Consider the following 27406-nt stretch of genomic DNA (forward strand, 5'->3'; position numbering starts at 1 on the left):
CCTTACTATATGAAGTTGTGAACTACCTGTTTCTGGCTGAAATCCCTGTGCACACAGGTACCGACTGCTGACTTCATGATCTTCATTGAAATCTGGAATTTTGTTGTCTTTGGTTGGGCCTGTCTCCTTTATTCCTGTGGCTGAGTTATGGCTTTTGTCACTCACACACCTTCACATTGCTTCAGTTGTTGCGGTTTGCAGTTGGGGGCAACCTTCCAATCGACTTTTGTCGATGGAAGACTTGTCATGCATTGATGATACATTCATGAATTCAGTGCTGATTGGGCTTTTTCCTATAGAATAAAATACTATAGGAAATTAATACAGGTCACTTATTTATCTAAGTTTAAAATTATATATATATATATATATATATATATATATATATATATATATAGTTTCTTGAATGCAGTTTGAGAGGGTGTGGTTACATTTTGAGCATATATTCTTTTGTCTGCAAACATTTATGCCTTCTGAAGGCATGTGTATCAATTTATAGCTGGATGCATTTGCAACCTAACAAGATATTTTTTGGGACTTGAAGAAATCCACTTATACAAATGTGGCCCCAAACGTGCAGAGAAGCAGTTCTCTAAAGATGGCACGTTTAGAAACTGAAAAACATCAGGCCTTAATTGACAACAGGAATTTGGAAATGTGACTCAAATGAACTATGGAGATGCAAATACAGTAAGCTGCCAGATGCCACAGTTGTAATGGTTGGTGCACAGTTTTAGTAGTGCAGGTGTGGTCCCAGGGGTGCACCAGGAAACTCAAAACCTCCAGGCTCTAACTGATAACAGAGGTTTACGGTACATTGACTTCAAATGCTGTTGTGTTATTCTTAGAAACCTTGAGAAATCATAGAGCAACATCAAAAATGATTTTGATGTTTATTACATGCTCACATTCGTATTCTGTTTAATATTTAAAGTGCCAAATGTTATTTACTGAATCTTATTAACCTAACTTTAATTTAATGAAGCATTTACAGAAGTGAAATGACCATAAGATGCAGTATAATATGTAGTTTCATTTTATTTAATTATTTTTCACATTTTGCACATCTCCTAAGTGGGTATTTGTATATGACATCCATTTAATATAAAAAATGAATGATTATGTGCATAAATATAAAATGAAAAATCAATTTTAAAAGCAGATTAGAAATGAAGCGCACCCATTCCATCCCATTTGTTATCATCTCTTTATCTTTATAAAGCTTAGTAGTTACAGTCACATTCTATGGAATTACCATGGGCACTGGACACTGTTTTAAAAATATGTTTAGGTCCGACTCCGACACGGCAGGTGAACTCTTTGGTTGGATTTTTTTTGTCCCAGTTTGCCTTACTGATGGTGTAAAGACTCATACTTCGCCATTTCTGGTCATTTTTGCTCTGCTGTGGAGGGATGTCGGTGGCTGTAACATAAGCTCCTTGTGTCTTTCCAAACATTTCTGACCATTCGATTTTATACGTCTCATCCACAGTACTGGTGACCAGACACACCAGAGTGATTTTATCTTCAGACTGAAACTGGTCAGTGGGGGGGATGTAGACTGCTACTGTTGGCTCTGTCCCATCTGAAAGAGATAGTCAGTTAAACAAAGAGATTTATGTTCAAGTTTAAAGTGAAGACACTGAGTTCAAATGTATATATGTAGACAGACAGAAAGGTGTGTGTATGTGTGTGAATTTAACATACTGTTTGTCGGATCTGTAGTTGGTGAAACATCAAAATTATTTAAATGAAACTACTACTTTCATAATATGTTATACCACTAACACTTTAATGTCAATACAAGACAACTAAAATAAACTAATTAAATCAATCATATATGCATATATATGCATAAGGCTCACCTGCTTTTATGGGTTTACCTTGTTTTATTAAAGAATTAAAGTGTTTTGTTTTTTTCAAAAACAACAACAACAACTATGAGTTACTCACTTCCTTTGTTGTTTTGGTAAGTATTGTTCTCAGGCGCCTCTGCAATACAAAGACATGCACACATGTATGTATGCAAAAGCAGTATACAGAAGTTGAGGGAAACTGTGATACTGTGTTCCTACTATATCGATTTAGTTAGATTAAAGTAGTAACAAAATAAAATGACTGAGCATTCTATTTATAAATTTAGAAAAATGTAAGAATAAGTCATGCTATTTAATAAGGCTGGTTGGATTTTTTTTGTCCCAGTTTGCCTTACTGATGGTGTAAAGACTCATACTTCACCATTTCTGGTCATTTTTGCTCTGCTATGGAGGGATGTCGGTGGCTGTAACATAAGCTCCTTGTGTCTTTCCAAACATTTCTGACCATTTGATTTTATACATCTTATTCACAGTACTGGTGACCAGACACACCAGAGTGATTTTATCTTCAGACTGAAACTGGTCAGTGTGCAGCTGTGGGAGCATGTGGACTGTCACTGTTAGCTCTGTCCCATCAGAATGAGATACTCAGTTAAACAGAGAGATTTATGTACAAGACAAGTTTAAAAAGAAGACATTAAGTTATGTATATATGTGGATGGATAGATTGATGTGTGTGTGTGTGTGTGTGTGTGTGCGTGTGTAATTGGAACATACTGTTTTTTGGATCGGCAGTTGTGGAAACATCAGTTACCTAGTGTGTTGTCTCTGTCAGTTTTATTCAAAGATCCACTTTGGCCTCCCGTAAAATTACACATAAATACAGTATCTTCATGCAAGTCATTGGAATTTACTGTGAGAAAACCTGCTGTGTTCTACATTTTCTTTCCATCTGCCTGTCTTGATTCAGAAACTGTAGTGATCAGATCTTTTTTGCTGGTGACGTCAGGTGACGGCATGGTTCTTTGGTGCAAACTCTTTGGTAAAGCAGGAGGCAGTATAGGTACCATTCTCATCAGGAGAGGAAATCACTTTAAGAGTTGGATTCTGCTCAAATACCACTGAAAAGTAAAGATATACACAAATGTATGTATTCAAGAAGGAATTAAATGTGCTTTTATTCAAGTAGAAACACTTATTCCTTGGTATTTTTAGGCTATTTTTTTAACATATAGATGCAAGGTGTACTTTCAGTGAAGTCAGCTTCTACCTTCCAAAAGCAACAACAACCAAAATTAGAGAACTATCAAGAACTAACTCTTATCCTTCTCAGAAGTAACAATCACAAGTTTTAGTGCGGTAATACTTTACTAGTAATTGTTACTGCCGCACAAAATCCAACATTTACTGAATAAAGCTGCTGTCTTTGCGAATGTGTGCTTAAACGCCACTGAAACACAAAGATGCACACAAATGTATGTATGCAAGAGTATGGTTTTTGTTTTTCAATTTACAAACTATTCAGAAATGTAGAAATCCATCCATTCATTATCTTCCATGGAAGAACCAGGAGCCGATCCTAACTGCCTTAGGGTGAGAGTGAGGGTAAACCCTGGATAGGTCATTCTTTTTTCGCATGGCTAACACATAGAGAAAGACCACCATTTGCAGTCACATTCACACCTTTGGGCAATTTAGAATCACCAATTAAGCTAACCGCAGAAATGAGAAATATTTAAGAATATGTCATGCTATTTAATAAAGAGAAATATTTGCTTTTATGTCATTTATTTGACATAAGCAGCATATCTGAATATGGTTTGGGGGTTTTTAAAGTTGAAACATTTTTTCCTTGGTATGCTCAGATTCTTTGTCAATATAAGCAGCTTGGGGTGAACTTACAATAAGTTTGCTTCTAGTACAAATCTTCCAAAAACATCAAAACCATGAACCAAATAAAATAGAGAACTAAAGAGAACTAACTTGTGTTCTTATCAGAGGTAGCAATCACTAGGTGTAGCTCAGTAATAATTTAAGAGTAATTGTAATTACTGTTCAAAAACAACTAAAAAAAAACAACTTTTATTGAAGAAAGCTATTGCATTTGATAATGCATTACGCATCAGACCTTTGGAATATATATATTTTTTCATGTAAACTTGTTGTAAGTCAAACAGAACAAGATAAATTGATTAAATGTGACTAAGCATGAGGCTTACGTGGTTTTGTGATATTAGCCTGTCCATTTCCATAAGTGTGATTGACACCACATTGAAAATTCTGTTGTGTATCCCAGTCCTGTCTCCTCACTCAGACTTGACTGACTCCAGTATAAACATTGCCATTTTGAACTGCAGGGTACTGGATGAAGTCTTTCAAGGCAGTGCTGCCTTTGTTCCATGAGAAAGTCACTGCAGGAGGGTTAAACCAGTGGCAAGGCAGCCAAGAGTGACCATATCTCCACTTTCAGAACCACATGGTATCAGAGGAAACACAGTGGGTGGACTTGAAGTGGCTAAGAAAGGGGAGACAACACTAATTAAGACATCAGAATAGAAATACAATAACATACCAGACATTTTCCCCTTGAAAATGATTAAAGAGAAAACACTTGAGCAGATCATTTTGTTTAATAAAGGCCAACGTGAAGACATTACCTTCTCTAAATGTTCAATAGAAAAACATTTCAAGTGCCCGAGTCCTTCCCAGCAACATTGCTTTGGAGGCAGTTGGTTCATCAGCCTCCCCCAATAGAATTATATGTTTACCTTTCTGTTATTCAACACATAAATTAGAACATTATTTTAAATGTAGAATATGAACAGAAGTTATTAGAAAAGCATTGCGTAAAGTTGTTAAATGTCCTTTCACAGTGTTGATGGCAAATTCTTACAAACCACAATAAATTTTATCCAACTTAAGCAGTGATCTCTGAAATGAGATGGTAATCTTACCTGATGCAACAGTGACTGTTGTCCCCTTTCCCCAATAGTCAAAAACACCGTAGCACAGTATAGAATCTAGTTCTTTCATGATATCAAAAGGCTAATCTATTCATAATATGGAAAAAGTCTAAATACAACCTTTTCTTAATCCCACTAGATTAAAATCCTATTAAATCACCCAATTATACCCATTTTGACATTATCACGTTTAAGAATATTTCTCACATAATGTGAAGTTATATTATAACTTGTAAAATGAATTTCTCTATCCGAAACATGTCCTATCCAGATTTTAAATAGGACAAGTCTTACCTAATGACATTTATATCTTGATGCCATTTTCTTATGAGTCAAAAGCTCATTTGTGACAGTTACTTCTTACACAAATTAATTACTATGACATTCCAATTTTGTCTCAGAGAAAAATAAAATAAGTTTAAAACACTTACTTCTTGATATAGTTATAACTAATATAAATAAATGATGTTGTTGTTGTTTGTTTTTTTGGTTGTTTTTTTTTACAAATTCTTTGCTCTTTTGGCTACAAAGTGTTCCAATAATGACTTACTTTGCTGAATTTATCCCAATTGATGTATTGTTGTAGTTGATAAAAAAAATTCTGTCTTTAGTGAAAAATACATCAATTCATACCTGACGTGATGGTGACCATTGTGCCTTTTCCCCAGTAGTCAAAAGCGTAGTCACAGTCTAACAAGTTATTCACCACTTCATACAAAAACAGACTTTCCATCTTGGCATACTTGGTTTTCTTCATGTTGTTTGTGCAAATTGAGATTCAACAGACTGAATTAAACCTGTTTTTCACCATCAAGTGTTTAAACTGAGTCTTCAAATTACCTCACACTTGACTTGCAGTATTTTACAAATACAGTGGGAATACACTGTACACTAACACACTGTTTCTTCGGAAAATATCAAAGTTTTTAACTCAAAATCTTAAGATTAAGGACATATTTCAAGTGCCTTACCTGTTGTGACTGTAACCATTGTACCTTTCCCCCAGTAGTCGAAAGCCCAGTTATCACAGTTGAGTCTTTTGCACCTCTCACAAAAACTAACTTCTCAGATATCCTCTTAATTTGTAAAGTTTTTCTGACTTCGGAAATAATTAGAACCACTCTAAACTCAATAATTGTTTACATAGTTATGTTCCAATTAAATTAAAGGTCACAAAGGTTTTAATCACCAGAGTTAAAATTATGGCTACAGATTGTAGACTTGTGATACAATAGAAATTAAAGCACTGCATGGTTTTCACAGTGTTTATGAACTTAAATGTCAATATTAAAGAAAAAGAAATTAGATCCTTTTACCTGGTTGTGGCTTATCCCCAGTAGTCCAAAACAGTGTTTAGTATAAAATCTCAAAAATATGCAACATGCAAAAAACAACCACGCTGAAGTTCTAAATGTGTCAAATTAAACTGTGAAAGTTAAACATTTTTAATATGAACAATACAGAAAGCTTGTCTTACCTGTTGTGACGGTGACCATTGTTCCTTTTCCCAGTAATGAAAAGCAGAATTACAGTGTAATATCTCGATAAATCCAACAAAATCTTTCATAGAAAGAAAAAAAAAATGTGTGCAAAAATATTTTGTCACCTTATATATGATTACACTAAACTGATAAATAATAAATAAACCGGTCATTTACACAGATGTTTTATTTTTCCTTGCATGTCAAATTAAGCATAAAGTATAACAAAGATTTAATTTCATATCAACCTGTCAAATGTAGACTTGTTCTCACTCAAAATAGATCAGATTGTTATTTACCAAAGGTCATTGTGACTTGTGTTCCTTTCCCCCTGTAGTCAAAGTAGCTAACATAGCCATAGCTGTTACAGTGATCTGTTACAATCTGCTCTAATATAAACGCTTATTAACTTAAATAAAGGAAGTGTACATGTTTCTCTGAAAAAGCAGTTCCCTCTGTGCCATTTATTAGCAGTTTCCTTTGGGAGATCAGTTTCCTCTGGTTTGGCTTTTGTAAAATTATGCATCTTGCCAGCGTCCTCTTTTTTAGAGCCTCCTGTTAAGTCCAACTTTTATAGAAAATAACCAGCAGAAGTTATATAGTGCTTTTTCAAATTAAAAAATTTACAAATTCTTCCTACTCATGGTGAAATTACATTTTATTACTGGAGTATCTATTATCAACACTAATGACATCTTTTTGCCTTTGCCTTGGTATCTTAAAAAGGGTTAGGGTTGCAGTTACTTAAACACCCTCTAGACTATATGACCAAGAAATTTAGGTTGAAATTATTTTTAGTAACACATGTAAATACATGCTTCTTTCACCTTATGGTTCTCAGCTCTTACTCCGTGACTCCATTCACTTGGGTCCATTTGTGTTTGAGTGGCGTAAATATGTCATTAGAAATTTAATACGAGTTGTCCCTTGAGTAGACCTTATGTGAAAAGTATATTAGAAACAACTACTTTGTCTTCACTTGGTGTCTAAAGCTTTCTGATTATTCATCGATAATTACGTTTCTCGGCCTTCATCCCACGATGCAGATGTCACCCTAAAGATGCAGAGAAGCAACTCTATAAAGACTGTTTTTAGAAACTGAAAACTATCATGCCTTAACTGATAACAGAAATTTGTAAGTGTGAATCAAATATGCTATGGATATGTAAATATACAGTAAGCTGCCAGATGAGTATGTTGTTTTTCAGGGAAATTCATCCACGGTTGTAATGGTTGGTGCACAGTTGTAATTGTGCAGGTTTGGCCCCAGGGGTGCACCAGGAAACTCAAAACCTCCAGGCTCTAACTGATAACAGAGGTTTACGGTACATTGACTTCAGATGTTGTTGTGCTATTCTTAGAAACTTTGAGAAATAATAGAGCAACATCAAAAATGCTTTCGATATTTATTACATCCTCACATTCGTATTCTGTTTAATATTTTAGGTGCCAAATATTTCTTACTGAATCTTACAGAAGTGAAATGACCATTGTAGTGCTTTTTCTTTTCGTTTTTGTTTTTGTTTTTTAATTTCCTTGAGCAGTTCATTTGGTTGTTTACTGAGAATTAAAGTAACAACAGAATCCATAGCAGAAAAATAGTGATATCAATATCAGAATGCAGTATAATATGCAGTTTCATTTTATTGATCTATTTTACACATTTTACAGATGTGTTAATTGACTATTTATATATGACAGGCATTTAATATAACAAATAAATGATTATGTGCATAAAAAGAAAATGAAAAACATTTTAAAAATAGCGTAGAAATGAAGCGCACCCATTCCATCCCATTTGTTATGATCTCTTTATCTGCAAAAAGAAAACATCAGAAAGTTTAAAAAAGTCTCTTAATAAGAGCAATTTCAATTTTTATTTTACCCATTTACACAATTTAAATTTACATCCTAATGTTATTTATTCCAGGAGATAGTTCTGGAAGATTATATTATGGAAATTAAAGGCTATAATTTCGCAAATAAACTAATGTCTTTTTTTTTATTCTTTAAGAAGCTAAATAATTGTATAATTTACATTATAAAAGGTGTGCTTTTCAAGTGCAAACAGAACATTAAAATTCCTGATTAAAAATAAAAAGATATTTAAGTGCTCTTTAGAGTTCCCATTTACTGCATTTTCTTGTGACTGGGTTTATCCTACATTACAACTCACAGACTTCAATAAAACTGAAATGCAGAACATGTAAATTGGATGTTTACCTTAAGAAGGCTGATAATAATGCTATAGAAGAGAGAGAATATGAAAAGGAATATGAAGGAGGAAGCTGTGGACCACAGGCTGCCAAAATCGTCTTCAGCGGTGATATCGTCCCAACTCAGATCACAAAAATCATCTAAGAAGTGGAAGATACATTACACTTGGTTAGAGGAGATCTATGTGCATCTGTTTTCATTTGTTTTTTTAGGGTAATGTGATTTTCCTCTTTGTTACTAGTGTTAATGGAAAAGTGAAAAAAGGAACAGTTTATGTGTATGTCTGCTTTTTGATGTTGTTTCAAGCAATTCATCTACACATATACCAAAAAGTTTCCATGCAACGTTTATTTCAAACAGACAGCACACATAAAAGCAACTGGACACTGTGACTCACACAGGCTGAACAACAACATGATGAAAACAAAACAAACATTTTGTCTCACAGTTACTGACATCACAAGTGCACAGGTTTTCATATAGAAAACTCTCACAGACAAAGAATGACAAAAGCACAAAATATCACATTTAAAGCTTAGTAGTTACAGTCACATTCTATGGAATTACCATGGGCACTGGACACTGTTTTAAAAATATGTTTAGGTCCGACTCCGACACGGCAGGTGAACTCTTTGGTTGGATTTTTTTTGTCCCAGTTTGCCTTACTGATGGTGTAAAGACTCATACTTCGCCATTTCTGGTCATTTTTGCTCCGCTGTGGAGGGATGTCGGTGGCTGTAACATAAGCTCCTTGTGTCTTTCCAAACATTTCTGACCATTCGATTTTATACGTCTCATCCACAGTACTGGTGACCAGACACACCAGAGTGATTTTATCTTCAGACTGAAACTGGTCAGTGGGGGGGATGTAGACTGCTACTGTTGGCTCTGTCCCATCAGAAAGAGATAGTCAGTTAAACAGAGAGATTTATGTTCAAGTTTAAAGTGAAGACACTGAGTTCAAATGTATATATGTAGACAGACAGAAAGGTGTGTGTATGTGTGTGAATTTAACATACTGTTTGTCGGATCTGTAGTTGGTGAAACATCAAAATTATTTAAATGAAACTACTACTTTCATAATATGTTATACCACTAACACTTTAATGTCAATACAAGACAACTAAAATAAACTAATAAAATCAATCATATATGCATATATATGCATAAGGCTCACCTGCTTTTATGGGTTTACCTTGTTTTATTAAAGAATTAAAGTGTTTTGTTTTTTTCAAAAACAACAACAACAACCATGAGTTACTCACTTCCTTTGTTGTCTTGGTCAGTAGTGCTCACAGGTGGATTCGGCGTGGACGCCTCTGCAATACAAAGACATGCACACATGTATGTATGCAAAAGCAGTATACAGAAGTTGAGGGAAACTGTGATACTGTGTTCCTACTATATCGATTTAGTTAGATTAAAGTAGTAACAAAATAAAATGACTGAGCATTCTATTTATAAATTTAGAAAAATGTAAGAATAAGTCATGCTATTTAATAAGGCAAAATATTTGCTTTTATGATGGTTATTTGGCACAAACAGCTTATTTATATATAGTATTTTTTTAAAGGTTGAAAAAATAATTCCTCGGTATGTTATTTTGTCAATGTTAGCAGTTCAAACTGGGCCTATTACTGCTTCCACTACCAAAAACATCAAAACCAATAAAATAGAGAACTAAAGAGAGCTAACTTGTGTTCTTATCAGAGGTAGCAATCACTAGGTGTAGCTCAGTAATAATTTAAGAGTAATTGTAATTACTGGTCTGAAAACAACTAACAAAAAAAGGAACAACTTGAAAAAGGTTAGTGCATTTGATAATGCATTACACATCAGTTCAATTCTAATTTTTGTAAAAGTTTAAATTCATTCAAATTGTTTAACTTTGGAATATATTATCAATGCTGTCATGTGGTAATTGTAAATAATGCTCAGAAAATAACTAACACAAATGTGAATTAGCATAAGGCTTACGTGTTGGTCTGATATCAGCCTGTGCATTCCCAGCAGCATGATTCACAACACATTGGAAATTCTGTTGTGTACCCCAGTCCTGTTTCCTCACTCGGACTTGACTGACTCCAGTATAAACATCGCCTTTCTGTACTGCAGGGTACTGGATGAAGTCTGTCAAGGCAGTGTCGCCTTTGGTCCACGAGAAAGTCACTGCAGGAGGGTTAAAGCCGGTGGCAAGGCAGCCAAGAGTGACCATATCTCCGCTCTCAGTGCCACATGGTACCAGAGGAAACACAGTGGGTTTAGTTGAAGTGGCTAAGAAAGGGGAGACAACACTAATTAAGATACCGGAATAGAAATACAATAATATACCACACGTTTTCACTTAGAAATGATTAAAGAGAAAACACATGAGAGGACCATTTCGTTTAATAAAGGCCAGCGTGAAGACATTGCCTTTTCTAAATGTACAATACAAAAACATTTCAAGTGCCTGAATCCTTCCATGCAACATTTTTTTAGAGGCAGTTTGCTCATCATCATCATCTGTTATTCAACACATAAATTAGAACATTATTTTAAATGTAGAACATGAACAGAAATCATTAGAAAAGCATAGTGTAAAGTTGTTAAATGTCCTTTCACAGTGTTGATGGCAAATTCTTACAAAAACACAATAAATTTGATCCAACTTAAGCAGTGATCTCTGAAATGAGATGGTAATCTTACCTGATGAAACAGTGACTGTTGTCCCCTTTCCCCAATAGTCAAAAACACCGTAGCACAGTATAGAATCTAGTTCTTTCATGATATCAAAAGGCTAATCTATTCATGATATGGAAAAAGTCTAATTCAACATTAATTTTATTCCCACTAGATTGAAATCTTATTAAATCACCAAATTATACCCATTTTGACATTATCACGTTTAAGAATATTTCTCACATAATGTGAAGTTATATTATAACTTGTAAAATGAATTTCTCTATCCGAAACATGTCCTATCCAGATTTTAAATAGGACAAGTCTTACCTAATGACATTTATAACTTGATGCCATTTTCTTATGAGTCAAAAGCTCATTTGTGACAGTTACTTCTTACACAAATTAATTACTATGACATTCCAATTTTGTCTCAGAGAAAAATAAAATAAGTTTAAAACACTTACTTCTTGATATAGTTATAACTAATATAAATAAATGATGTTGTTGTTGTTTGTTTTTTTGGTTGTTTTTTTTTACAAATTCTTTGCTCTTTTGGCTACAAAGTGTTCCAATAATGACTTACTTTGCTGAATTTATCCCAATTGATGTATTGTTGTAGTTGATAAAAAAAATTCTGTCTTTAGTGAAAAATACATCAATTCATACCTGACGTGACGGTGACCTTTGTGCCCTTTCCCCAGTAGTCAAAAGCGTAGTCACAGTCTAACAAGTTATTCACCACTTCATACAAAAACAGACTTTCCATCTTGGCATACTTGGTTTTCTTCATGTTGTTTGTGCAAATTAAGATTCAAAAGACTGAATTAAACCTGTTTTTCACCATCAAGTGTTTAAACTGAGTCTTCAAATTACCTCACATTCGACTTGCAGTATTTTACAAATACAGTGGGAATACACTGTACACTAACACACTGTTTCTTCAGAAAATATCAAAGTTTTTAACTCAAAATCTTAAGATTAAGGACATATTTCAAGTGCCTTACCTGTTGTGACTGTAACCATTGTACCTTTCCCCCAGTAGTCGAAAGCCCAGTTATCACAGTTAACGGAGTCGTTTGCACCTCTCACAAAAACTAACTTCTCAGATATCCTGTTAATTTGTAACATTTTTCTGACATTTGAAATAACTAGAACCACTCTAAACTCAATAATTTTTTACATAGTTATGTTCCAATTAAATTAAAGGTCACAAAGTTTTTAATCACCAGAGTTAAAATCATGGCTACAGACTATAGCCTTGCAATAAACCAGAAATTAAAGCACTGCATGGTTTTCACAGTGTTTTTGAACTTAAATGTCAATATTAAAGAAAAAGAAATCAGAGCCCTTTACCTGGTTGTGGCTTATCCCCAGTAGTCCAAAACAGTGTCTAATATAAAATCTCAAAAATATGCAACATACAAAAACAACCACACTGAACTTTTAAATATGTCAAATTAAACTGTGAAAGTTTAACCTTTTTAATAAGGAGAATATGAAGCGTGTCTTACTTGTTGTGACAGTGACCATTGTTCCTTTTCCCCAGTAATCAAAAGCACCATCACAGTGTAATATCTCAATATATCCAACACACAAAAACAAGTTCCTTTAAAGCTCTGTTAGTGCCACCGAAGTCTAAATTTAATGAATTAAAAAGTATTTTAAAAAAATTTGTAGAAAAAAAATACAGATATTTTTTACCTGTTGTGACAGTCACAGTGGTTCCTTTTCCCCAGTAGTCAAAGTAGTCACAGTGACAGATTTCAATTGTACTTCAGTGCAAAAATATTTTTTCACGTGATTACACTAACCTAATAAACTGGATAAATCTGTTATTTACACAGATGTTTTACTTTACCGCCAATGTCAATTAAGCACACAGTGTAACCAATTTTTCATTAAATGACAAATACAGAATTGTGCTCACTCAAAACAGATTAGATTGTTACTTACCAGAAGTTACTGTGACTTGTGTTCCTTTCCCCCAGTAGTCAAAGTAGCCATAGCTGTCACAGTGATCTGTTACAGTCTGCTTGTAATACAAATACTTTTTTAATTTAAACCAAGGAAGTATGAAAAAGCGTCTCCCTCTGTGCCTTTTATAAGCAATTTCCTTTGAGACATCTATTTCCTGTGGTTTGGCTTCTATAAAATTAGGTATATGCCAACTTCCTCTTGTTAACTGCAGTATGTATAGCAAACCACTAGCAGAAGTTAATTATTCATTTTCAAATAGATCTAATCTAATATCTAATCTATTTAATGTATTAATGTCCTAAAAATAGGTAAACACCCTTTGGACTATGGAACTATGGAAATAATTTTAAAGGCTGAAATTACTTATGGTACCAAACATTCTTAGTACTTTATAGATATATCACACAGTCACAATGTTTAGTGCATAGTTGTGAATATTCAGTCAGCTTGCTTAATTAATTTCATGACCCCTAACATCAGTGTTAGTCTGTCTTTCTGCATCCACTTGGGTCCTTTTGTGTTTCAGTGGTCTAAATAAGTCATCAGAGAATGAATGCAAGACTATACTTAGACCCATACAGGCCTGCAAGTTTTGTTTTGTTTTGTTGTTTTTTTACCTTGAGGACTTTTCCATGCATCAATACATTACAGTACACCAAATACCAGAGTCCTTCAGGCAGACCTCATGTCAAAAGTATAACAGAAACAACTACTTGGTGTTCACTTGATTTGTATGGTGTTTGACACTATCTGATTATTTCCTAAAAGTTGATTCTGTTCAACTGGACCTAGGGTTTTTAATGGGGAAAATGTTTCATCACTCATCCATTCATGACTTCCTCAGTCGCCTGAAAGAGTCACTTGGAAACTGTTACGTCCAGATGAACCAACTTTCGAGGATTTCCTTAGCTTAGGTATCCTGGCCTTAATCCCACTGACAGGATGGTTGACTTGTTTTGTATGAATGCATGTGTCAGGTATACATATTAATACTCGAGGATCTGTGTCACGGTCCTTGGTCGGATTGACCCAGCATTTGGAGTTTTTTATGTCTTGGTTTATTTTTGAATGATGGATTGTTCTTTATGTTTCTCTGGTTTGTTGGGTTTTATGATGAGTCTGTGTTTCAGTTATTTTGGTATGTCTTTGCATTATGGATTGTTTTCTTATTCTCTTGTAGGGCTTGTGGTGGTGATGATGATGATTATTAGTTTCATGTTTCTGTTTATCCGTGTTTAAGGATTTGTTGTTGCATGTATTGTTTGAGTTGCATGTGTTATATTCTGTCTGCGTCTTTGTTTAGCGTAGTGATGTGCGGATCGATCCTGAAATATCGATTCCTCCGATACCAGTCATTTATGTTCTAGAATCGATTCTCACATTAAAATATCGATATTTTTTAGTAATTTAGGGTAAATTTGTAGTTTATCATTAACAGCAACACAGTGGAAAGAAACTATAACATTCGGATTGTCTACATTCAAAGGAACTATTTCCTCTTCCGCCTTTCATAGTCATGTGCGAAATACGGCTGTATAAATGTCTCGCAGCCCCTTGGCTCGCGCACTCACAACAATGGCTGAGCGTAATTGTGCGGACGTATTTTACCTCCACAAACAGCTGAGACATGGTTTGCGATACATGTGGCAAAAAAGTGCTCCAACAGTGAGGTGTTGTGGCTATACTTTCCCAACCTTGAGACCTCAGAATTAGGGAGACATTCAAAAGGGCTGTTGGGGGGGGGGTGATAAATACATTTTACAGTGTTTATTTATTGGATAAAATACGTTAAATGTCACCGTTATTATTAGCCGGCCCGGAAACAGCGGGGGTGTCGAAATTCAGAGGCTGCTTCCACCTGAGGACCCGCCCTTCGCGGTCTAAAGAAAGCCGGGTAGTACCTCATGAGTTCCCTCGGTGGAGTGAAACTGCCGTCTGCTCCTTGCTATCTAAAATATAACCGGGCGCTGACGTAAACTCTCGACCGTCTCACATTTTCTTTAATTAGTTTTCTGTTTGACGTTTATTCAGCTGTGTGAAAACCCCGGAGGAACCCTCCCGAGGTATTAATAAAGTTAAATTTAATTTAATCTAATCTAATAACTTTAATCTCAGCCAAACCGATTTACTCACGAACAAATAAAACACTGAAAAAGCCAAACAATAACATTTTTAAGTTATCAAAGTGACTTATATATCATGTTTAACCTGAGTAGCGAAAGACCGGGGGTTTGAAAACGATGTGTCGATCGGCTCAGATATTTGAAGTTTACACAGCTACATTCTCACCTGAAAACATGTTAAAAGTTGTTTGTTTTTTTGCGACCCAGAAAGAGAACTAAGAGTAATATTAAAACTAAGTAGCTGCCGCCATTGTTGGAAACTGGAATTGGCTGGGCCGCGCTATGAATTCTGCAATATGGTTTTTCAATTTTGTTGTCCAGGTGGAAATTCGGGAGAATGGTGGCTCCGGGATTCTCCCGGAAAAATCGGGAGGGTTGGCATGTATGGTTGTGGCAACATCACTAACCTTGTCAAACACCTCAGAGTAAATCATATCACAGAATATGAGGAGTGTATGTTGAGACGAACTGAAGAGGATGAGAGGGACAGGTGCTGCTAGGGCGAGACAGACGTCTCTCATGGAGTCCTTTAGTGCTGCAGGCAGGCAAGGTGTTCAAATAGTGCACAACTTCAGTTTTTTTTATTTCTATATGATGAACTCTGCATTATTAAGTGATAAGAACAAGTAATCTGATGTCCTGTAAATTATTATGACGCTATAATTTGAGATACAATAAATAAAATACGTTTTTGTATAAAGTATCGGTATCGGATCAGTATCGTCGATACCACCCTGAATATTACTTGGTATCGGATCGGAAAGGAAATCAGTGGTATCGCACATCACTAGTTTAGTGTTTTCTTATTTCCTGTTTTATTGTGAAGGTCTATGTCTCATGTGAGTGTGTTCAGTTCTACTGCTCCCCTGTCTCGTTAGTCCAATTTCTCCCAGCTGTGTCTCCCTCCTGTTGCCCATTCCCTGATTACCACCCTGTATATTAGCCCTGTGTTTTCCTGTGCTCAGTGTCATGTTGTACTGTCAGATCCTGACTGTGTGTTCCAGTTTGCGGTTTCATGGGTTGTTTTCTGTTTTTCTTTGGTGCCAGCAATAAAGCTGTGGTCTTCAGTTACATTTCCATCTCAGAGTCCTGCATTTGGATCCACATCTCTACCTGCCTGCACACAGAGTCCTGACAATCTGATCAGAAGTTGTATAGTGAGTACAAAAAGGTGTGAGATATAATCGGTGTCATGATGCCAGCTATTTTTGCGCACCTGGTTGAGATCGTTGAAAATATCCTTCACATGGTAGCAACATAATTCTGCCAAAAGCGAGTGAGTAGTGAGTAACAGCAAAACATATCTGTTAATTTGCAGGAGGGAACATGGCATTGGTTGCAATTATCAGATGCAGGACTGCATTTCTGAAGTGTGGATTTTGAAGATCCCAGGTGCCTTTTTTCACCATAAGAAGTCCAAAATAGTTTGATCAGTTGTTTTGAAAAAATTCTTTGGCAAGAAAAATGGAAGAGGAATTTGGGTAAAATGTTCATTTTTAACTGCACTGATTATTCTGATAAGCAAGAGATGTACGCTTCCCAATCTTTGGAGGTCCTGTTTAATTTTAGACATTAAAGGCAAGAAATTAACAGCGAAAAGAGCATTCAATGTTCTGGTTGCATTGATCCCTAGATCCCTCTACAGTCAGAGAATGAACCAAATCTCTGAAAAGCAGATAAAATTGATGATATGAAGAGAACAGGACTTGAGACATAAATCATCAGCATAAAGTGATAACTTAACTTCATAACTTAAATTCAGCTAAAAATAAAGGAGAACCTCAGAAAAATTGACAGAGGTTCTATAGCAAGTGCGAACAATAGAGGGGATGATGGACGTCATTGTCTGGAGCCTCGGGAAAGTCTAAAAAAGATGGATTTAATACCATTGGTAAAGATCTTCAGTCTGTCCATCCTCTCCTGCGCTCTCTCCTCTCCTATATCCAAAAGTTTTCACAGCAGAAAACGAGAGGAATTCCATCTGGACATTACAGGTTCGGTACAGCATGAGGGTTAACAAATTCGTATTCTTATGAATATGATGTGTAAATTGATTTATTCTTGTACCTCCATCCCACAGTGGCCAATTCTTCACCCCAGTGAAGGTGGTGATCATTTTCTCCTCATTTTAATAAATTGAGCCGTTTGGTCTTTGGTCCCAAAACATATCACTAAAAGGTTAATTAGCTGTATGTAAGCAGCAATGCATGGAAAAACACAGGATCCACCATACAAGCTATTTTATGATTATGAAAAAAAAAAACATGTCTATGCAGATGCCCAAAGCTTAACACTACAACCACTATGAAAATTTAACTTTTGTACCACCAGATTTTCATATACTTAAATTTGAAAGTGTTTTCCTCTCCCGCTTCAACCACCATTGTTATCAGAAAAAAAATCTCCTGTATGGCCCACAATGAATCCTGAGATATGGTAGGACACGAAGGATACACCAGACCCATCCTTGAAATTCGGGGAAAATAAGGACGCATTTGTCACCACATCTGGAGGACTATTCGAATTTGGACAGCCTTCGTCGCGTTGCTCTGACGTCATTACCTCCAAATATAGCATTTGAAGCATCCTTCCCTTGAATTTGGACACAGCCTTTGTCTGTGTGTTGTTTTTCATTCGGTATCAGGTCATCTGTTGTTTTTACCATGTTTCCAAGTTTCATGTCCAGGGGCCCGTTCTTCGTATGTCGCTTACTACATCCAAGACCAAATCATCGCGCTAACTCTGAGCTCGCTATTCCGGTTCCCCGAACACACCTGTTGTTGACGATTAGTACAGCTGGATGAAGTAATGTGAGATCACTGGGTGGCCCAACAGGGGCTACGCATCGATAGTAGAAACATTGATCGGCAACCCTTTGATTGGTCGGCGAAAATGTCGAAGGAGCGCGCTCGGTATTTTTCGGCAGTAGAGCAAGAACTCTTGAGTGAGGGATTTCAGGAGTTTCAGAGTTTAATCAGAACGCAAGGGAACACTGCAAAGGCTGCAAAAGCAAGGAGAGAGGGCTGGCAGAAAGTTGCTGACAAATTAAACTCGTAAGTAATTTAATAATAACAATAATAATGGAGTGGATTTATATAGCGCTTTTCAAGGCACCCAAAGCGCATGACAATGCCACTATTCAGTCACTCTCACATTCACACACTGGTGGAGGCAGCTACGGTTGTAGCCACAGCTGCCCTGGGGCAGACTGACAGAAGCCAGGCTGCCATATTGCGCCATCGGCCCCTCTGGCCAACACCAGTAGGCGGTAGGGTAGATTTATCATATCACACTATATTATCCAATATTATATTACATTACATTATATTATATTATAATATGTTATATTATATCCCCCTTCACATTAGAGCCACAACAGAACCCACTAGAACATGGGAACAAGTAAAAGTGAAATATAAGAATATTCTACAGAATGGTAATATTTATCACTTATATTGCTTTTCGTCTCTTGGAAAGAGACCCTGGAATACTCTGTTTGTTTGTTCATAACAACAACCACGAAAAGGGCAGAGCAAAAAAAGACAGGTGGTTGACACGTTGGTTAAGTAAATAATACCCTCACGGGAATATCGATATCTCTCAATGAGCACACTGTCGCGCTGAGCTAGAGGATCCTGTCTATCCCGCAATATACGCTGGATTCTGAAAACTCTCCTTATCAATCTTGCACCTTCCGCAATGGGTTGCTCGCGTATACGGACAGGACATGGCTGCGACAGGCTTCCCAAATCCACCTTCGCTTTTATAGCCGTGGTCTCCCATCTTGATTACACGAAGTAATTTGCAATTACTACTCTAAAATATGAATTACATCTGTAATAATCACATACATGTAATAGAATGTTAATAGTGCATTTCCCTTTTTTGGGAAATGACCTGTATGTATCTGTGTGAAATCAATGAAAGGATCAAGTGCTGCATTATCTTTAGTTACATTGATGTTATTTATTTATGGTGAAACAGTGGTAAAATATCGCTGTTGCTTTCGTATAAATCAGAATCAGAATCAGAAAGGGGTTTATTGCCAAATGTTGAGCAGGTTTACAACATTAGGAAATTGCTGCGGTGCTTCAGTGCAAACATAGTGTCATAAATAGCACTTAAATAGACATGAAAAAATAAAAGTAGGAATAAGAATTAAAAGTGCTACGTAGAAAGATATGTGCATGAGATATACATGAGATATATACATGAGAATAAGAATTAAGAGTGCTACGTAGAAAGATATATACATGAGTGCAGGTGGTGATCAGTGCCAAACATGGAATGATGCAGTGACACAGCGTAGGGTCATGTGTTAGTGGCGGGGACAGTCATATGGTTATTGTTCATGTGTCCAACAGCAGAGGGGAAGAAACTGTTCTTATGGCGAGAGGTTCTGGTGCGAATGGACCGGAGCCTCCTGCCTGAGGGTAGCAGGTCAAACAGACTGTGTCCAGGGTGAGAAGGGTCAGCTGAGATCCAAGCTGCACGCCGCAATGTCCTGGAGGTGTACAGGTCCTGCAAAGATGGGAGTCTGCAGCCAGTCACCTTCTCAGCAGAGCGCACAACACGCTGCAGTCTCTGTTTGTCCCTGATAGTGGCTCCAGCGTACCACACGGTGATGGAGGAGGTGAGGATGGACTCGATGATTGCAGTGTAGAACTGCATCATCGTCCGTGTTGGCAGGTTGAATTTCTTCAGCTGCCTCAGGAAGTACATCCTCTGCTGGGCTTTCTTGATGACGGAGGTGATGGTGGGCTCCCACTTCAGGTCCTGGGTGATGGTGGTACCCAGGAAGCGGAATGAGTCCACAGAGGTGATGGGGGTGTCAGTCAGGATGATGGGGCGGAGTGGGGCTGTGTGCTTCCTGAAGTCCACAATAATCTCCACTGTCTTCTGGGCATTCAGCACCAGGTTGTTGTGGCTGCACCAGGACACCAGACGTTCAACCTCCCTCCTGTAGGCAGACTCATCCCCGTCCGAGATGAGCCCAATAACGGTGGTGTCATCTGCAAACTTGATTAGCTTGACAGACTGGTGGGTGGAGGTGCAGCAGTTGGTGTACAGGGAGAAGAGCAGAGGAGAAAGAACACAGCCCTGAGGGGAGCCGGTGCTGATGGTCCGGGAGTCCGAGACATTCTTTCCCAGCCTCACATGCTGCTTCCTGTCCGTCAGGAAGTCAGTGATCCACCGGCAGATGGGATCAGGCACATTCATCTGGGAAAGCTTGCCTCGGAGATGGTCTGGAAGGATGGTGTTGAAGGCAGAGCTGAAGTCCACAAACAGGATCCTGGCGTAGGTTCCTGGGGAGTCCAGATGCTGCAGGATGAAGTGTAGGGCCATGTTGATGGCGTCGTCTACAGACCTGTTGGCTCTATATGCAAACTGCAGGGGGTCCAGGAGGGGGGCCGTGAGGGTCTTGAGATGGGAGAGAACTAGGCGCTCAAATGACTTCATGACCACAGATGTCAGAGCCACGGGTCTGTAGTCATTTAGTCCAGTGATCCTAGGTTTCTTGGGGACAGGGATTATGGTAGAGGACTTGAAGCAGGCAGGCACATGACATGTCTGCAGTGAGGAGTTGAAAATGCCAGAAAACACTGGGGCCAGCTCGTTTGCACAGTGTCTGAGGGTGGCAGGAGACACGCCGTCTGGGCCGGGAGCTTTCCGAGCATTCAGGTTCTTAAACTGCTTCCTCACATCTGCTTCATGAATATGAAGAGTTGTGGTGGGAGGAGGTGGTGTGAAATCCTCTTTTGTGTGGGGTGAGGAGGGGGGTGTTGTAGGTGAACAGTTTGAAGGTGGTGATGGCTCTATGGAGGGGGGAGAGGTGGGGGAATGAGTGTCCAAAGTGCCTCTATTGTTGGGGCCGTTGGAGGTGTGAAGGCTGCCTGATGGCTCGTCAAAACGGCAGTAGAAGTCGTTGAGGGTGTTGGCCAAGAGCAAGTCGTCAGTGGAGTGGGGGGTTTTAGGCTTGTAGTTGGTGATATTCCTAAAACCTTTCCACACAGAGGCCGAGTCATTCTCTGAGATCTGCTGCTGCATCTTCTCAGAGTGCTGGTGTTTAGCAATGTCCACTTCTTTAGTGAACTTGTACTTGGCCTCTCTGTAGCAGTCCCTGTCTCCGCTTCTGAACGCCTTTCTCTTTTCCAGCCACAGCTTTTTGAGTTTAGGAGTAAACCAGGGTTTGTCATTGTTATAACTCACCCTGGTGCGTGATGGCACAATGCTGTCCTCACAGAAGTGGATATAGGAGGTGACAGTGTCCGTAAACTCGTCCAAGCTGTTAGAAGCAGCCTTCAATGTGTCCCAGTCTGTGGTCTCCAAACACGTGCAAAGCTCCTCCACAGCCTCGTTGCTCCACAGTTTTTTAGTCCTCACGACAGGTTTGGAGAGCTTCAGCCTCTGTCTGTACGCGGGGATCAGGTGGATCATGACGTGGTCAGAAAGTCCGAGTGAAGCGCGGGGCACCGCGCGATAGGCCCCGCTGATCGTGCTGTAACAGTGGTCTAATGTCCTCTCCTCTCTGGTCGGGCATTTAATATACTGCTTATATTTTGGAAGCTCATGGCTCAGATTGGCTTTGTTAAAGTCCCCAAGAGCAATGATGAGAGAGTCCGGGAATGTCCGCTCCATGTGGAGAATCTGCTCCGCGAGTGCGCTCTGAGCTGCCTGCGCATCTGCGTCTGGCGGGATGTAAACAGCGGCCAGGATGAATGAAGCAAACTCCCGCGGAGAATAAAACGGTTTGCAGTGGATAAAAAGATATTCCAGAGAGGAAGAGCAGTGCTGAGCAATCACTGTCACATCTGTGCACCAGCCACTATTGATGTAGAAGCAGACACCTCCACCTTTGGACTTACCGGAGAGAGCGGCCTGCCGGTCCGCGCGCAGCAGATGGAAGCCCTCCAGCTTGAGCGCGCAGTCTGGGATGTTCTCACTGAGCCACGACTCCGTAAAACATAAGACACAGGAGGAGGCAAAGTCTCTGTTCATGCTTCTCATCAGGGCCAGTTCGTCAATCTTATTCCCGAGTGAGCGTACATTAGAAAGGAAGATCCCAGGAAGAGCAGTTCGCAGTCCGCGTCTCCTCAAACGCACGAGTGCGCCGGCTCGCTTCCCTCTCTTTCGGCGTCTCGCTTTCCTGGTCAGAGTCAGCAGTAAATCTGCCACAGATGCGACAAATATTGGAAATAAATCCACAGGCGTTGTAGTCCTGTAGTTAAGGAGCTCTTCTCTGGTGTAAGAGTATCCAGAGGAGTGCCCAGACACAGAAGAAATGCACAAAAACAAAACAAAAGTAACGCACTGAAGCACCAGGGCATCCATACGCGGCGCCATCTTGGTATGAAGCGGACATACCTGAGTGGCCGCGATCTAATCCTGTTTATATAAAGTAAACCTGCTCCCGAGCAGGTTTACGCTTACGGCTCTGTTGCTATGACAGCAAGTCCCGGATGAGCTTCGGGGAACCGAACGATCCAAGATCACGCGAAATCGTCAACAATCAAATCCAGCTGACTTACTTAGCGAGGTACGAAGAACGGACCCCAGGTTTGTTCAAGTTCATGTCAGGGTTCTTCATGTTGTTTTTTAGTTCTCCCAGTTTAGGTTAATGTTTAGCTTTGCATCAGTTTGACTTTTCTTTTGTTTGCACCTTTTTCATCAGCCTTATTGAACGGCTCGCCTTTTGTTAATATCAAGTTTTGTTCTACGTTCCTTTGTCTTCATTTGGGTCTACTGTTCACAATTCATGTCTGCTTCGGCACACTGTGACAGAGGAGATGTATAAAGGAGATGTATCCATGAAATTAATACATTTCCCAGCCCAAATTTACTTTCTCAGCGTCGACTGAGATCACTACTACTACTTTAGAGTAGATGATGTTTAAGAGTACAGAGATGAAGAAATAGTTGCCTCACAGGAGCAAATCTAGTTTGCTTCTGTGAAACAATAGTTCGTGCAATATTTTCCAGACAACGTGCCAAAGCTTTAGCAATGATCTTAGCATTCACATCATTAAGAAGAGAGGTCTCTAAGATGCAAAGATTTGTGTCCTAATCTTTTTTTTTTAAGAGACTTATTGAGGCTTGTGTTAGAGTAGGGGGGGAGTGTCATTTTGCAATGATTCCTTACATACCGCAAGCAGTAATGGGGACAGATTATCCTGACATTTTTTTAAAGACTTCAACAGGGAATCCGTCCAGACCGGGAAATCTATTACTTTGTATGCTTCTAATGCTTCTCAAGTTTTTTAGCAGCATCTGAGTTTATCGCAGGGAAATTGAGGGTGTCTAGAAATTAACTTATTGCAGTGGAGTCAGATGGAGATTCAGATTGATATAAAGACGAATAAAATGAGTGAAAAACTGCATTAATACAGTGGAATACCTATGCAATGTTCCAGATGAATCTTTTATCTGAGGAATTATATGTGAGGATGATCATGAAAGAAGTCGCTCTGCATCCCTAGTGGGAATAAGATCAAATTTAGTCTGTAAATCACTTTGTGTTTAAGTCAACTAGGAGAGGGAAAAATAGCGATTTGTTTGTTCAGTTTAATAATATTAATACTGGGTTCTTGAAGTTTTGCTTCATGGGACTTGTTTACGTGGGCAGAGGAGAAAATAATTAGTCCCTGTATGTCTGCTTTCAGTGATTCCAACACTAGTGAGCATGAGATTGGCTCCTTCATGTTCTGATTTATAGCAGTAAATAGCATCATCAATTTTAGCTGCGATGATAGAATGGGAGCATGAAATAATGTACTGATAACAATTAGGTGTCTGCCATTCTTATCGGATATAACGTTTGAAGCTGAAAACTGGATTGACCTACCAATTAAAATAGCTACCCGGTGGCTTTAGAGTTAAAGTTTGAGTGGAACACCTCAGAAACCCAAGGACATTTAAGTCTGACCTGATCTTTGGTGTGCATGTCGGTTTCCTGCAAAAACACTAAGTCAGCTTTAAGATGTTACAAATGAACAAATATCCTTGATCTCTTAAGTGGGCTGTCCATGCTTTTAATGTTCCAGCTCAAAAACCTCAGACAAGACCCAGGTTGTGGAATATTTACATCAATGGGCATATATTAGGGTTTTTATAGAAGGAAGAAAGAGATGGACTGAATGTGGACCACAACACCCCACCAGCAAAACACACCCTTTTAAACAGAACAACACCCCACTACCCCCAGCCCCTCACCACAGCTCTTACAATGACCCCAAACAATGGAGAACCCAGTGTAAACTCCACAATGAGTCAAATCCCTAGAACAAGTGATTACATTTTTTTGTATGTGTGTTTGTTTGTTTTTTTTCTCACAGCACCATTCATTTGTTTACCTGAAGTAAGTAATTAGTATTAGCCACAAGTGTACCATATAGTCGGAAACAAAGAAAGGAGAACTGCAGAAAATATCCCTCTTCAAGTTCATATATGAAATGCTCACTCAGTTAATTTTGCAGGGACCATGCGCTTACCTGCTGCTCTCTGGCAGGTAGCTCCATGCCCTCCTGGGTTTTAAATGCACCTTAGAACACACATGCATCAACACTACAATGAGCGGGTGGAGGGAGGTTTGGAGTCTTCTCTCACCCCCATTCTCTGCGACCTGCTGGAGCGGGGGGGCTAGGAGGAGGAGTTGGCCGTCCGACTGCGGTCTGGAGTGTGGGGCCTTCCTGCTGCTGCGGAGTCGGGGCGGTCGGCCTACCCCCACCGCAGGGAAAAGGGTAACACCACCTGGGTCTGGGTGCAGTTCCCCCCTCCAGGGGCAAGGGTACCTAGACCCGGTTTGTAGAGTACGCTTGGGGAGTGTGATTGTGTGTACAGCGTCTCTTTATGTCTGTCTCCACGTTGGTTGAGTGTGGAGTAAGTGCATATGAGAGCATGAGGGTGGGAATGGATGTTTGTATCTGTGTGTGCCTGTATGTCTGTGTCTATATGTCAGGTTGGGTGTCAGGCGCCACCTCTCTGGGGACATCTCAGGCCCTCCAAAGTTTGGAGGCCTATCTCCCCCTACCACCACTTCCCCTGCCAGTGGCGGACTCCCTCAGGTGTCGGTGCGTTGGTGGTTCTTTGTGTCCGGGGATGGGCGTCCGGGTACACACCGGCTTACTCCTTGTTGTTTTTAAATGTTTGTCCAATGCTGTCCTCTGTACCTCTCTGAGCTTCTTCATCCATAAATACCTGTCCCGGTCCCGGTCAGGTCGGGCAGACCAGCTCCTCCTGAGCGTGCCAGGACTAATCGTAAGCTCAGAGGGGATCGGGCGTTTGCTGTGGCAGCACCAAAATTGTGGAATGAGTTGCCTTTACATGTTAGACAGGCACCTTCTTATCTGTTTTTAAATCACGTCTTAAAACAGATTTAGTTACCTTGGCTTTTAGCACAGCAGGACTTGTTGAGGTCTCTTAATAGGTTCTTAGTAATATATATATTTTTAATTTTAAGATATTTTATAGTAATTTTAAACTGTTTCCTCTCTGTTTTATATTTGTAGCACTTTGGTCAACATTGTTGGATGTAAAGTGCGTTATAAATAAAGATGCTATGCTATGCTATGCTATACTACCAAACTGGGTTTACCTTTATCTATTTATTTTATATTTATGCTATAGTCTACTTTTGTCTTTTGCTTTCAACCTATAGCTGCTTAATGGTTCTTCATTGTTTTGTGAACAATGACATAAAAATGTCATATGTCATCCCATAGTAGCCACTTCTTATATGCATAACTGTGATACATTTCATAACTTTGAACATTGCCATTGTGGTGGATTTTTGTATGACATGTATACCTATATAACTATATACACTATATATCTATCTGCACTGAACATATATACTGTAACTCATGTAGAGTCTTAGGCATGAAATGTTTAGCCCTCACACAGACACAATTATAAACGTTTTTCATGCAGCACATTCAAACATATGTCTCTTAGAAAATAGTTATATGGTAACAGAGATACTGAAAACAACATACTGAAATCAATGCATGGATTATGTGATCATGTACACACACACACACACACACACACAGCACTAGTTTTAACCTAAAGATATTTGTTTAGCATGATAGTCTAGCGTTGCATTACGGTGCTGTTTTGTGACCACAATAATAAAAGACAGGCAAAAACCTAAACTCAACTAAGAAAGACAGGTGATGCTGGTACTGAAAATGAGCACCTGCAAAATTTTTTTTTTTTTTTTTTTTTGGCCTGTCCCGTTTGGCTCTTTTGCCATCAGAATTGTTGTCTAAAGGCAAACAAAGATGCCCAACGGATTTACTTTACCAAATTGACCATCCCAGCCTTGCCGTAATGGTCCATTTGATTCACCTTTTATTGTTTATTTATTTATTTATTTTTGTTTATTTTATTTTCACTTACTGAATACGGGACAGACTTGACTGGGGAAAAGAAGGGGAGAAAGAAAGAGGGAAAGAGAAACAGCTGAGAAGAGGGACGGCGGAGAAGGGCAAAAAACATAAACCAACAGAGCGGGCAGAGAAAAAAAAATGCATATATCAATCACCTGGATCACCTGCTGAGAAAGAAAAAAGAAAACAAGCAGAAGAGAACAAGAGTAATAGAATAAACAACATCACAATGATATATGGGAATATGACAGAAATACAAATATTAAACATTATTGTGCAGCACGAAGATCAACAGAACACAGTGGCTTTGAGGTAGGAGCCAAAAAGGGTGTAGTTTGTGGGTGTGGATCACCCGTGTGTACACCTGTGAGCATGGACGCCCTTGTTTTTTTTTTTTTTTTTTTTTTTTTTAAAAAGGTTCCTTCATGTAATAACTGCTCGAAGGTGTGGGGGGGCCACAGCCCCGCCCTCAGGGCATGAAGCAGGTATGGGGGAGATCAAAACTCCAGACATCAGAGGCCCCCAGAACACAAGAGACCAAGGGAGACCAACAGAGGGGCAGCCGCGCCACTGTCCCAGAAAGAGCTGAGGAGAGTCGATGAGGGCTCATCAGCAGCCGGGGCAGAAGCCAGGGGGAGTTGCAGTGACGTGCCGTGAGCTCCGCCGGCAGCCAGCGTGCCTGAGTGACCGAGCCCCAGGCCGAGAGGCCGGGGGCACCCCACTCCGAAGTGTCCCGAGCGAGCCCCAGGCTCCAGGCCCGATAAGCGGCCGCCATGG

The 27406-nt window shown here is 38.9% G+C and overlaps 2 protein-coding genes and 1 long non-coding RNA gene across 4 annotated transcripts in view; 1 reads left to right on the plus strand and 2 right to left on the minus strand.

Moving 5' to 3' along the window:
• Positions 1–27406, minus strand: part of LOC120747509 (immunoglobulin epsilon heavy chain) — a 438017-nt gene that overhangs the window by 29435 nt on the left and 381176 nt on the right. The gene's annotated exons all lie outside the window — the stretch shown is intronic.
• LOC120713955 (immunoglobulin mu heavy chain-like) overlaps positions 1–27406 on the minus strand; it is a 539092-nt gene that overhangs the window by 22005 nt on the left and 489681 nt on the right. Inside the window, exons 4-8 of one of the 2 annotated variants that reach the window (XM_039999925.1) lie at positions 13096–13148; positions 10456–10752; positions 9744–9797; positions 9046–9366; positions 8357–8618 (exon numbers count right to left, since the gene is read on the minus strand). In XM_039999925.1, the coding sequence (XP_039855859.1) occupies positions 8443–8618; positions 9046–9366; positions 9744–9797; positions 10456–10752; positions 13096–13148 (901 nt within the window). In that variant the 3' untranslated portion in view covers positions 8357–8442. Of the gene's footprint in view, positions 1–8356; positions 8619–9045; positions 9367–9743; positions 9798–10455; positions 10753–13095; positions 13149–27406 lie in introns of those variants that run through there. The other variant, XM_039999918.1, reaches the window with a different exon arrangement.
• The window catches only part of LOC120714171, a 514712-nt gene that overhangs the window by 16764 nt on the left and 470542 nt on the right, over positions 1–27406 (plus strand). The gene's annotated exons all lie outside the window — the stretch shown is intronic.

Source organism: Simochromis diagramma, unplaced genomic scaffold (assembly GCF_900408965.1).
Source record: "Simochromis diagramma unplaced genomic scaffold, fSimDia1.1 OVJJ01000321.1, whole genome shotgun sequence".
NCBI classification, from domain to species: Eukaryota; Metazoa; Chordata; class Actinopteri; order Cichliformes; family Cichlidae; genus Simochromis; species Simochromis diagramma.